Source organism: Taeniopygia guttata, chromosome 4 (genome assembly GCF_048771995.1).
Source record: "Taeniopygia guttata chromosome 4, bTaeGut7.mat, whole genome shotgun sequence".
In the NCBI taxonomy this organism is placed as follows: domain Eukaryota; kingdom Metazoa; phylum Chordata; class Aves; order Passeriformes; family Estrildidae; genus Taeniopygia; species Taeniopygia guttata.
Genome location: NC_133028.1, coordinates 70,238,278 through 70,251,580, shown reverse-complemented (window position 1 = coordinate 70,251,580; position 13,303 = coordinate 70,238,278). Strand labels below are relative to the sequence as shown.

Here is a 13,303-nt window from a genome sequence, read left to right as displayed (position 1 = left end):
CATTCTCCTGAAGACCAGGGGAGCTCAGGCAATGGCCACTTCCCTGACACAGGCCCTGTGGGGCAGTGTGTGGAAAAAGAATTTTCCACCGTGTGGAGGAGCACACAAACTCAGCCAGGGCTTCCTCACAAAGGACCAGCTTGTGCTTGTGCAAAAGCACAGCCTTTGGAGAGGCTGGCTGGGGAGAAAGGAACAGGGGAATGTGGAAAGAAGAGCACATGAAAATCACTTTGCTGCTAAAAGTGAGGGACTTCACTGATGGCAGCATTTGTTAAAGTTAGGAGAGCTTAGTGTGAACCTCTGATGTGCTCAAGGCACAGCCTGTGTGATCTGCGTTCGGTTTGCTGTAGGTGGAACACAAGCAGGACAGACAAGTGATGCTTCTCTGTGCAGTGTTCCAAGGCCTGTGCATGTGGCACTTGGGGACATGGGTTGGTGGTGGCCTTGGCAGTGCTGGGGAAGTGGCCACACCTGATGATCTGAGAGGGTTTTCAATGTGACTGCACCAAAAACTCAGCACTGTAATGGTTTCCTGTACCACAGCTGTGCCACGTTAACTGTCCAGCCCCGTGGTACCTCTTTGGGAGGACACTGTTACCACACCTTCATTAATACAACTACAGAACAGAAAGAAGTGTTGCTGCTCTTTATCTTTTTCTTTCTCCCTCCCCCAGACAAGTGATTTGGCTGTTCCTAATTAAAAGGAAGAAAAAAGTGGCATAAGCTTAATTAAGGTTTTAATTCAGTTAGAGCCTATAGGAATAAATCACTGCAGACTTGGTAGTGACAATCAGAAAATACAGTTCCTCCGCTGTGACAGAGATGGTAATAAATGATGGGAAATCCTGAAACAGGGATGCAAGAGCTTACAAGTGCAGGTGTGTCTCTAACCCAGGTAATAGTCCTGTGTTTGCACCTACACTGGATCAAAGAGCAGTAAACTGTCTTTCCCAAATATAGGTACAATTCCCAACTCTGGTGCTGGATTTTTTGGTGGGATTTTGAGACATGGACCCGTTCTTTGGGAGCATAGGTGAGAAACTGCAAAACATGTGAAACACTGCATTTTTCCTAAGCAAAATGACGCTTTCCTTAGGATAAAATAGTGGTGGTAAGCACAACAATGAAATGCAAACACCTCTCAGCTGATGGCCTGACCGTGGCAGGTGGGGTGAATATGGATAGAAATGAGGCCCAGGTAGCCTCTCCTCCTGAATCCGTACAGAAATCCTGGTTTTACTGTGCTCACAGAACAAACCTAAAGAAGATCCCCTGACACAGACAGAGCTCCTTTGAGCAGCACTTCAGACTGTACAAATTTTGTGCATTTTAAAACTAAAAACTGCAGTAATTTTAGCAGTTCTGTGGTTCTTTTAATGTAGGACTGTATCTTTGCTCCTTGGCTAGTAGATTCTCTCCAACAAGCCTTGTTCTCAGACTTTTAGTATAAGTTTCAAATTCCAAATGAGGAATTCCTTCAAATTCCTTCAAGAAATTGCCAGCACGTTATCAAGGAGAAGGGACTGCTGGTTTTACAAGACTTAAGAATACAGAAAATGCATCATAGGATGTTGAAGAGGCACAGGACAAGTGCACTTCATTTTTCTTGACTGGGAACTGGGCTCCTCCCTCAGCTGCTAAGCACTCAAGTCCAGGTTGAAAACTTTTGGCACAGTAAACAGAACTGAAAGCAGTGGTGGCACCTCACCTGTGCAGGCAACAGCAGAAGCTAAAGCTGTTCTCCCAATGCCTGGCTCCAGCTCCCAGGTCACTCCCTGCTACTCTCAGGTGGGCCCTGCTGGTGGGAGCAGTGGCTGAACAGTCTGCCCCCCCCCCCCAGGATCATGGCATTGACAACACTCCCAGATCAGACATCTTCATATGGAAAATTCTGTCCCTGAGCAGTGACAGCGTTATTTTAAACTGAATGTTCCTTTGGAATCAGCCTCACTGCAGCTTCAGTCACACACTGAATCACGGATCCCACTTGGCTGGGTATTCCCCTTTGCCTTGGCAGCAAAAAGAGGCAGAAGTAGCACACCCATGCTGTGGCCTGTCCCGTTTGTCACTATCACCCTGGGGTGGGCAGGAGAGACCCAAGCGCAGGCTGTGCTCCGGGAACACCTCTTCCCTTCGCAGGACCCCTGCCAGAGGTGCCATCCCAGTGCCTCACTGGGCAGGGATGGGCCCCAGCCAGCTCCCAAGGCTACAGGGCCATTGTAGCAAAGTGTGCAGTTGCATTTTCACCATAATTAAGTGCCTAATTGCGCGCCTGGGCCTGGCTGCTGTCTTTGCATGTGGACTTAATGATGATTTATCGAGGAGCTCTCTGGCCACACCTCGCTCTCCAGCCTGCCAGAGGCAGCCACAGGGTGAGAGGTGAGCCTGAGTGCTGGCTTGTCCCCAGCTTTTATTTTAAGCTGAATGCCTGTTTCTCCTGGGGTTTTTAAACCACTGGAGCAAAGGGAGAAGTCCAACTCCCAGTCACTGGGAGACAAGCACACTGCTGCACTAACAGCTGGGAAAAAGAGAAATTCTAGGGAAAAGGCCAGGGCCAGGTTAATAAATGAAATTTCCATGCAAGGTGTCCAAACAGTGCTGATGTTGAACTTGTCCAGTGGTGTGCTGTCAGGAAATAATAACCTGTACCAGCCAAGGTCAAAAGAGATCTCCTTTCAAGAGAGATAAATTCTCAGAGTCCTCTCTCAAAATCATCCAGCTGCCTTTTAACTCAGAACTGCCTGAACTCCAACACTGCAGTTACCATGGCCAGCTCAGCTGCGCAGCCACGCAGTTGGACACTTAATAGACACAGCACTGTGAAAATGTCTATTAATTTCCCTTCAGTGAAACACTTTTTAACTACAGCATCCAATCACTCTTTATGGCGTATGATGTCAAAAACACTTACTGCACAAGCAGAGATCTGTGTTTCTTTTGCCACAGACAATAAATCTTTAGTGTCTTCTCTTGCCACGCATCACTCCACTTGCTCTCAGGAGGCACCATCCGCCTCTCTTTCCCTCTGCCTCTTCTAGCAAGGTCACTTTCCAGTGATGAAACAACTTTTCCAGAAGGTATAGTGTTCAATAATTAATACCTACTGATAATAGCTTCCCAAAGCAATGCTTTAAAGCTCTAATGCTCATCACAGACGTGCAGTGGGAAGAGCCCTTAAAATAGATCTGAAAATACCAGCCTCAGGAAGCTGGGGTGTGTGTGACCAAACTTACACACAGAAACAGACAGACCTGCATCCCTGGTGCCAAAGGAAGCCCAGCCCTTCCTTCACACCAGGCAGCACGGCTGTACTGCAGGTGTGAGCAGGTCGGGTCACTCCCGTGCACGTGCTCTGGTGTCACCTCCCAAACAGGCACATCTCCTGCTACTCCCGCTCCCACACACGGCTTCTGCAGGAACAGGGTCTCTGTGGGAATCCAGGGAATCCCTCTGGCTGCCCTGGGACCCTGGCAGGGGGTCAGGAACCCCCCTGGACAGAGCCACCAGAGACACTGTCTCTGATCTCTGTCCATGGAAAAGAGATTTCAATCTTACAGGATGAATTACAAGCTCTGAGTGTTTGATATGAGTAATATTTAAGTGTGGCACAGGTGCAAAAGTAAAATTTTAGGATTCTAGATTAGGGGTTTAAAGGGGACAAGATGGAGGAAATTGGGTGTGTCTTGTCCTTTTTCTCCTTCTTCATGCCCTCCATGTTTCACTGCAGTGTTGGCATTTTTCTGTTGGTTTAGGCTGGGGACACACTGTCCAACGTAGGTGACAGATATTGGCACGTTATTGTAAATCCAGCACAGGTAGTTTCTGATATTTAATGTTTGTACCATCCCACTGAGGGCAGAGCCCCACACGCTGCCCTGCAGGACAGAGCTGCGGCAGGGCAGCAGAACATGTTAGAGATAAACAGAATAAACAGCCTGGAAACCAGCACAGACCAATTATGGCTTCTTCTTTAGAAAGACAGAGACTTTCTACAATCTTGGGATCATCAATATCTCAGATTCCGACAGGTCTCCAGTGGGAGGATGCTCACGAAGGTGCCCAGCTGCAGACACTGAGAGCTCTGCAGGTGCTTAGACCATGTCAGACAGGTTGGGGACAGATCCTAATCCCCGAGCAGCAGCAGGCTGGCAGCACCATTTCCTGCTGCTGTTGCGGGGTTCCCTTCTCCCAGCCATCTCAGTAGCACCAAACTGGCCTTTCCAGGCCATCTCCAGTGACAGCAGCCTTTGGCAAGGGCTGGGCAAACGCTGTCCCTGAGCATGCACGGGACAAACCAGGGGATCAGTTGTTTCAGTGCTTCTCCTGGCTGACAGGGCTCAGCCTGAATGCAGTAGGTGAAGCAGTTATTCATAAAACTGCTCTTCAGAGCCATCTCATGAACAAAGCCTCTGTGCCACAACTTTCTACCTAAGCAGTGTGGTCCTTGATAAATGCAGGGGGCTTTGTGTAGCTCATTCTAGACTGGCATAAGATCTGACTTGGCTTGGCTTCTGTTTGTGTACGAGGTGAAATTTCTGTGCCCTAAGCTCCACAACAAGAGTGTATTGATGGGAGAAAACCTGTTTTATGTTGTTGTTTGGCCCCAAATGCCCTTATCACAGTTTTTACAGTTTAACTCTCCCATTTTCATCCCCTAGAAATACACTGTGAACCCCTTTACCTGGATCAGCCACCCTCTGCTCCCAGCTGGTACTCAAGGCTCAGCAGGGGCATCTCTCCTTCCCCTTCTGGCCATGGCCTTGTTTCATTACTTGGGGCTCACATTGCCTCTGCACATGTGCCTCAGTTCCCCCTGTCCCTCGGGAGAGCCCTGCATTTAGGGATGTATGGCCGTGGCCCAGTGGGAAGGCACGTCCTCCCTGCTGCAGGGGGGACACAGCACACTGCATAACTTCTGACTTCTCTGAGCCAAAATCTAGTATTACTCTCCTTTCTCTAAGCAAAGCATTTATGGGTTTATAAATGAGGACAGACTGACATCAAACATGCCCTGAGAGTGCCTCGGAGCATTCACAGAGTGCCAGCTGGGCATGTGGCTGGCTTGGGAGGAAAGGGCCTTCATTACAATCAGCATAGGAAACATTTAAGGAAAGAGGAAGTTATTTTGGAGAATTCCCACAGTTCTAATGCACAGATTCCTAAGTACAATGGAAAAATTATATTCATTATATTTTCCTAATCCTTCAAACACCTTTCTTTTTTATTGTAAATGTTGTTATCAGAGGGAAAGACCCTGCTGAATTCCTGTAATCATGGAGCCGATTGGCCCTGATGACCTATAACCACCTGCTGGGGCATGGCAATGTCACCAGAGGGGACCAAAGGCTGTTCCAGTGCGGGAGCAGGTGGGATGGGAGGGGCACTCCCATCACGGCTCCAGCCACTTCACTGGGGAGCCTTTGTCTAGAGGTGTTGTTTTAGTAAAGGCATGACAGCAAATGGCCTGTGACTGTTGTGGCTGGGCTGTAAGAGATACTCCATGCACCCACAGCTCTCCAGGGGGGCAAACAGAGACGGGAACAGGGCAGCAAAGCAGTCCTGAGAGGCAGGGAAGCAGCCCTGGGAAGAGGGGGTGCCCTCAGACATCCTCTCTGTCTGTCCTGTGTGAGCACGGGGACTCCAGTGGCACCACTGTGAGTTTCTGGGGGATTCCCTAATTCAGGAGTGCTTGGCTGGGCTGGGAACATCCTTCCCAGAATGGAATTATATCCTCAGAGCCCTTGGGCACTGCTCTGAATGTTCAACTCTAAATAACCAATTTTCTTTTGGATCATAACATGCTTATTCTGCTCATCATTTTACAGTCTTTCCAGATTTTAGTAGGGTCTATGTTTTACTATGATGTAAAATAAAATATCATCCATCTACTTGGGTATGGAAAGATACAAAATGTGCTACAAGCTCCTGTGTGCTTTGCACCTTCACTTCCTCTCTGCCCAGACAGGCACAGTTTGCATCCAGAAAGGGAACTTCTGTTTCACACTAGTAAAGAGTTTCTGTTGTTCCGCTGGAAAAAGGTGATAATGAACTCCAAGAAAATCTACTTCTTTTTCATTGGATCAAACTGTTTTACGCTGCCACGTGTGGCCTGCTGGACAAATTAATAAAGACAGGGCAAGGCTGTGGGAGAAAACTGCAGACAGAAATGCATCTGAGGAACACCCATTACCTAGGACAGAGTAGTACTGAGCCCCAGAGCACGCAGGAAGCTGCAGCAGGGAAGAGCTGTCCTAGGAAGGCTGTCACCCCATCCCCAAGGTTATGTTCACAGCCACATGTGTCACCCATCCTCAGGCTGCTCCCTCTCCCTTTCCTTTCCTTTCCCACCAGTTCACCAGAAATAGTTTTGGAGTGACTGGGAGGGGACAGACCTGTGTGCAGCCACAAACCCCTGTGACATAGAGCAGCATCAGAAACCATCACTGTGAATTGCATTACCTTACTCAGAGCTTGTGTTTAAACTGCAGGAGGCTGTGACACAGCCAGCCCACAGTCAGTGGTCAGGAAATCTTCTGGCTGGGAAACACCTGGCCAGTTTAAAATGCAAACAACTGAAGTGTTATGGGGGTTTTGTTAACACTTTATGGATCTGTAGTTCACAATGCACTTAAACATGCAAAAACTAATTTCCGAACAAAAGTCATTTTGAATTATGGGAAAACAGTACTAAGATCAGAGGCAATAAACGTAATTTTGGATCACTTTTCTTGTCCCTCTCCCCACTGTCTGCCTCTCCCATGCAGCAGTCACATCCAGCAGCATGTTTGCTGTAGTTCTTGCCAGATTTTGAAGAGCTGTAGCGGAAAACAGCTCCCTGACTGCCTTCTTTTGGATAAGGTTGTGCATAAAAGGATTAACATTTGCAATTGCTTACAGGCTTTAGAGCCCCGGGTTGGGCAGGGCCTGGGTGGGCACATCTGAGCATCCTCTGAACTCCAGTAACTGCAGTGTACCACAGGTTCGTAACAACTCACCCTGCGTGACTGAAGGAGCTTGGGCTGCCACAGCTATGGCCAGTGACAGCACACCTACCAGGTGAGACAGAAACTCACTTTCTATAAACAGCTTTTCCAAGGTGTTTTCACATGCCTTTGCTGTTGGTTAGAACAGCAGAGCCCAGTGAAGTGACAGGGAAACCAGCCTAGTTTTGTTCCACTCATTCTGTCACTGACTCCCATCTCAGAGCCTCTCTGGCTCTGGTCACTTATTTCCAGGATCACCTGACTCTATTATATCAAGTATTTGTGCTGATCTCCTCCAAAATGGCAGTGGAACCACAGCCAGAACTTTTTAAAACGTTCCATGTTGCTGTGGAAGAACACCGGGACCTCTCACTTAAATGTGCCAAACCAAAGAATGCCATTTGAACGCTAATCTAGATAAATGGCACACAGAATTGATCTGGATTAATATGCATATCTATATAAACAGAGGTATGTGAGTTCATTGTGTGGGAATGTAACCTTTATGTGAGGTGTTTTTTCATTTCCATCCCCTTTTGCTGAAGAGTGTGTGAATGCAAATGCTTCCTCAGCGCTGCGTGTGCGTTACCCGTGCGAGCAGCTCCCATACAGCGATGTATGTATGTGTAAATTGTGTGAATGTAAATATAGATAGGCCATATGTCCCCAAAGTCCCAAAAGAGCATCTGATGTTGATATGTAGACAGTGTGTTAAGGACCTTCCTAATTAATAAGCCAGATTAAAAACCTCTTGGCAATCAATTAAGATTAATGACAGAAGTCATTCTGTCTCCCCCTCCGCCCGCATCTCGGGCTGTGAAAACCCTGGGTCGGGAAACTTTAATCCTGTTATCTGCTGCCTCCTTCATCTGCAAAGCCTGGAGATTAGCTCAGCGGCCATTCCCAAATCCCGGCCAGCCGCTCGGACAGCTGCCCTGCGCCGCCAGCTCACGGGGGAGGAATAATCTGGGCAGGGAAACAGGCCTGGAGCATCACTCTGCTGCAGCTCACTCCATGAGAAAGGTGTCGTGAGGATGAGCAAAACAAATGTGCTTGTTGCTTGGGAATCCTGCGCAGTGAAACACTTGGTGATTAACAGCCCCTTTGGCTTGGCCTGGGGGGCTGCACCGCTCGTGTGCTGGCCTGGAAGCTGTGGGACACCTATGGCACATCCGTGCTGGCCCCAGCACTGGCGTTCCTTTCCCCATGGCTGTCATCCCATCCCGCATGGCCTCGGAACTGCTAGGCAGGTTGGTTTCTTCCTGCTCTCTCATTCCTACCGATGCTCACAGAGGGATGAGTCCCGAAGGCTCGTTTAAGAGAGCAGCAAACTCATCTGCACCAAGGGAGGCAGTGCCAAGAACTGCTGCCTACGTAGTTGGAAAAATATCCCTGTTTCTCCTGACACCAGCACAACATCCTCTCTTCAGCAAGATGGTCCCTCCCGCTTCCACTGACTGACAGCGAATCCAACTGCCAGGAGAGCCATTCTAGTCGGGATGGGCACCTGCCAGGCAGCCAGCCAGACCCTCCTGAAAGCAGCTCAGGTTACAGGGAGAGGCCATATGACTCCAGTGACCAGAAGCTTCCTTTTGGAGGGAGCACTGCTAGCTACATCTTGCAAGTGCAGAATGTATTACTTTTGTATTATGCACAGATGCTCAAAAGTAACAGTTTAACAGATATTTGTGGTAACTCTGCAGCCATTATTAGAAAAGAACTGCAGGTAAATACTAACAGGCTTAAAAACAAGTGCAAGTGTCTTCCTGTTTAAAAGGCTGGTTTGTACATGGAAGTACAAGCTGGAAGCATTCTGTAGTTTTCCCCTCTTCTGATTCTTCTGGAATGAAGTACAGTCTTTCTTTTCTTTTACCACTGACTCCTATTTCTATCCTAATAGGGCAAAATCTTCACTACAAGTGCCATGGGCTATTTGTGGGCTTAAAGACGTTTGTGTGCATAAATGCACACAGGATCAGAGTCTCAGCCACCATCACATTGCAGCAAGCTCAGACAAAGAATCCAAACCGCTGATGATCACCTTGTGGCACTAAACCATGACTCAGAAAACAAACAAGGATTTAGAGGAAAAACCAGGCCCCTGAGGCTGGCGCTGTGCCCCTGTCCCAGGCTGTTCCTGGGCAGCCCCAGACTCCTGGGAAAATAAGTTCAGTACAGACCCTTGGACACTGAAATGGTTTATCAGAGTAGCCCAGACTGCTGTGGCTCAGTCTTCTTTGCCCCTTTAATAAAAAAAAAGGAAGGAAGTCTAGCTAGGAGCACAGACGCAGGGTAATGCATCATTTATAAATTACCTTGTTAGCACAGAAAACACCACATGGCTCTGCAGCCGAAATCTCCTGCTGTGGACTTGCTCTGTTTGATGGGAGCCCTTCAAAAGCGCTTGTGGCTTAATGGAGGCTGTTTGTGGGGCCCTCGATCCATACCTGCTGTCCTCATCCCTCACTGGGAGCCCAGCGCAGCTGCCGCAGCGTGCAGCTGTCTCTGAAGTGGCTGCATGTCCTTGGCCCCCAGCACAGCCAGCCCGCGTTGGATCTCTGGATTTGTGCCTGAGGCGAGCCGGGGAGCAGCTGTGTCCAAGCCATGCTACCTTTAGTGTTGCAGCCCCCGGGCCCCACGTGCCCCAGCCTGCCCCACGCTCCCACGGCCGCCACACAGCTGTGCCCACAGCCTGCTCGGTGTGCCCACACCTGGGCACTGCCCGCCTCCGGCAGCCGCAGCTCCCGCGGCTCCGGCCTCCCCGGCAGCCTCCCGGTACGGCCTTCGCACCGCCTGCCACACGGCACAGCCGGGACAGCACGGGGATGCACAAACAGCTCGCTCGGCTTTGATACTTCATGCCTAAATCTCAGCTGCCTGATCAAACACTCAAATTCAGCAGTGAATGCTTTTCAGAATGGAACTGACAAGTTCTTAAACAGTAACGGAAAGATGATGAAGTAGAACAACTCCACAGCTCTGTGTGTGTGTGTGTGTGTGTGTGTGTGTGTGTGTGTGTGTGTTTGTGTGTGTCTTCTTGTGCACACATGTGCACTGACGCACACCAGGGGATCTCCACCCAGGGTGTTAGGAACAAGGAAAAAGATACCATTTTTTCCCGGAGATAGCAAACACTGTGCAGACAGAAATGGCACTCTGCAGTGACACAGGTCACATCTGACCCGCCACTCCTTTAGGCACAAATATCACTCATTTTCCCTTGAGTTACCGCTTTACCGCTCTGTTTTTCACAAGCTGAGGTGCTGGCCAGTGTTGCTTCTGTCAGGCCCAGGAAAGGCAGGGAAGACACAATGGCTCAGCAAAGCCTGCCCTGAGGGCAATCCTTACAGTAACTCCCTGCCTTTAGGGGCAGAAATCCCCAAAAGAGGGCCTGATTGACACTTTTTTAGCCTTTTAAGGCACCACTTCTATGTTCCTGTTTACAATTAATTTACCTGTTAAACTGTATTGTGCCATGTATTTTGTGTGTAAATTGCTGTTGTTATTGCTGCTCCGTCACATGCATCATTCATGCAAACAGTGACTAACCTGCCCCGGTAACAATGCTAACAGCTGTATCCAGCTGTGCTCTTCACCTGCAGCACAGCACTTGGCCATTCTGCTGCTTCCAACACTTGCCTTACCTTAGTCTCATCTCTTCATCCCTTTGAACAGCACCAAACTTCATCCCGGGAAAATAATCAAAATCCCAGTTATCTCCCATTCTACCACATGTAACTCCCTTCCCCCTTCAGCCCTCTCATCCTCTTATGTGGCCTTCATGTTGTATGGTGCATAGACAGTGTTCCCGCACATCAGTGCCCTGGAGTACGTGAGACTGTGACCTGCTGCCATCCTGTTTAAAGAAAAGCATTTGCTCCCGTGGCTCTTCCCAAGTGCTATAGACAGGAAGCTGAGTGGACCCAGGAAATAAATGCTGACATTCAAAGTTATACTTTTCCTGAGGAGCAGCAATCAAAAAATACTTGATCTGGTTTCACTATCAGAGGTGCAAACAGCAGCTCTGTGTCCTCAGAAGCCACAGATGTTCCAGGAGAACAGAAGGTCTGAGAAACACATTTCCTCACCGTTTTCTTCTGTGAAAGGTGTCATTGGTTGGAAGTGCAAAGCTCTAGGAAGCAACTCGCATGGACATTATAACAGCCTCTGCTGTTACAAGCAGCTGGGTCTGAGAGCAATTTGTGTACCTGTGACAAGAGGTTTACCCTGTGTTCCTTTTTCCACAGGGATCACCTGGTGTGTCACCTTCCCTGTGTGCCACTCTGGTGGCCCTCTGCCCCCTCTTCCAGAGCCGCCGGGCTGGCCCCACGCCGCACACCCACCTGGTCTCCTTGCTGAGGCCGCATCAGCGAGACTCTGTCGTACTGGCGCCGCAGCAGCGCCCACAGCGCATCCAGCCGGCCCTGCGGGGACACAGCGGCTCCGTCAGGGACAGCAGCACCCTCACCCCCATGGGCTGCCCGGGGCATCCCGGCCACCTGCAGTGCCACAGCGGAGCACCACTTCCCTGGAGCCAGGCAAACAGAGGTAAGCCTGGCCTGTGTCCCCTGCAACCACTGGGGTGCTGCTCCTGCCCGTCCGGAATGCCAGGGAGGGCGCTCAGCTGGCCCGGGGAGCAGAGCCGCTGAGGAGCATCCCGCTCTGCACAGATGGTTCCAGACCTTGCCTGTGCGTCTGGACATCTCAGCTTCAGGGCTTTCTGGGGGTCAGAAAGGACGCACAGGCGCTTGGGAAGGCAGAAGTATCCAGAGTCCCAGCTGCACCTGTGTGTTTTCTGCTCTTAACACCTAAAGACACGGTATTTACAGACCTACCCTCCGCTTGTTGGCAGTGCTTGTGCTGTGTTTGCAGGTGACTCAGAGCACCATTCTTATGAGCCAGATAGAACAACTCGCTTTTTATCAGACTTCTTGCATTACATTGTTTTATATAATTTTTTGCTTTTCTTGGTTTGTCATGACAATGTGTGTTTAAAACTTAGCGTAGCAGCTACAAACTGTGCAGTTTTGGGTTTAATTAGCTCTACTAAGCCAACAAAGCCCCCATAGATTTTAATGCTCTCACTGTACAATATGTCTCTTTTTAAGGGGAGGCAAACAGAACGTGGCAGTAATGATCAAGTATTGCATTCAGGGCTACAAACTGCTCCTGCCATTCCTGCTGAGTAGGTGTTCCCTTCGAGAATAGCACATTACACTTGAATCTTTACACTTGGAAAGTAACACACAGCTCAGCTTGCATAAGGCACAAAGAATCCAGGCCCTAGTAACAAATCGTACCAAAGACTGAACAGATACCTTGATTGGCGTGTACCACTTCTGCTGCATGGCTGGTGAGGTAGGCTTTCGTTTAGGTGGTTTAGGGTGAAAAGGTTCTTCTGGTTCTTCTGGGAGTTTCACCACAGCATTCTTTGCTTTTTCCAACCTGGCCCCTTCTTCTGTGGAGCCTTTGTCGCCCCAGCGCACCTGAGGAAAGGCAGAGTTCAGGTGTGAGTGCACCTCCAGGCAGGGAAACTACTGCAAATAACAGGGAATAAATCCAGAAGAGGTGCTGGATAAACAAGAGAGGAGGTGCTGAGGAGAACACTACCTCTTCATTATGGTAACAACAGTCTTACATAAATGTCTGTAAATAAGTCTCAATAGTGAAAGAAAATCCTGTCTTGGTTCACAAGATAGGATTGACAGGGAATCTGTAAAATCTTCTCCAAGTAATTATATAAAAATACAATTTCCATTTCTTATTCATCCTAAAATACCAGATCTTAATCTGGAACCCATGAAAGCCAAGACTTCTGAACCTACGTCTCCCAGACCAGAGAATTTTCTAGAACCCTAGTGTAGATTTAATGTGATGCTTAGGCAGGTTTGAGCAGAAGCTCCCTGAACCTGCTCAGGTTTCCATGTTGTCTTGCAGGAAGATACACACTGGAGAAGTGCAGGTGAAGCAATCTACCCTGCCTAAGTGCATGCAGAACATGTAGCACTGTGTATGTTATTCACTGCTCCAAGTGTATAAAATAAGAGAGTGGAAAGAGAAGGAAATCAGGATTATCACTGCTGGGGAGACAGAGACATATTCCATACAGGCTGTACTCACTGTGCTCTGGAGATGAAATACATGGAAAAACCTCCCTGCTAAGAGGGATAGTTCACCTTGCTGCAGGAATCCTATTTCACCTTGTAACTGGAAGCACCATGCAGCAATCTGAGCAGGGCTGTTTGCTGTACTGCACACAGAAACAAGCTTGGACAAAGCTGTTCCCTTTCTCATCCAAAAAGGAACAGCTAAAAGCTATG

The 13,303-nt window shown here is 48.9% G+C and overlaps 1 protein-coding gene and 1 long non-coding RNA gene across 2 annotated transcripts in view; one reads left to right on the top strand and one right to left on the bottom strand.

Moving 5' to 3' along the window:
* The window catches only part of ANTXR2 (ANTXR cell adhesion molecule 2), a 77,476-nt gene that overhangs the window by 13,689 nt on the left and 50,484 nt on the right, over positions 1-13,303 (bottom strand). The window contains exons 15-16 of the mRNA XM_012573262.5: positions 12,302-12,469; positions 11,327-11,407 (exon numbers count right to left, since the gene is read on the bottom strand). Coding sequence (XP_012428716.2) covers positions 11,327-11,407; positions 12,302-12,469 — 249 coding nt within the window. The remainder of the gene's footprint in view (positions 1-11,326; positions 11,408-12,301; positions 12,470-13,303) is intronic.
* LOC140684021 (uncharacterized) overlaps positions 1-13,303 on the top strand; it is a 69,657-nt gene that overhangs the window by 54,311 nt on the left and 2,043 nt on the right. Inside the window, exon 3 of the long non-coding RNA XR_012055851.1 lies at positions 11,231-11,531. This is a non-coding gene — a long non-coding RNA (uncharacterized lncRNA). The remainder of the gene's footprint in view (positions 1-11,230; positions 11,532-13,303) is intronic.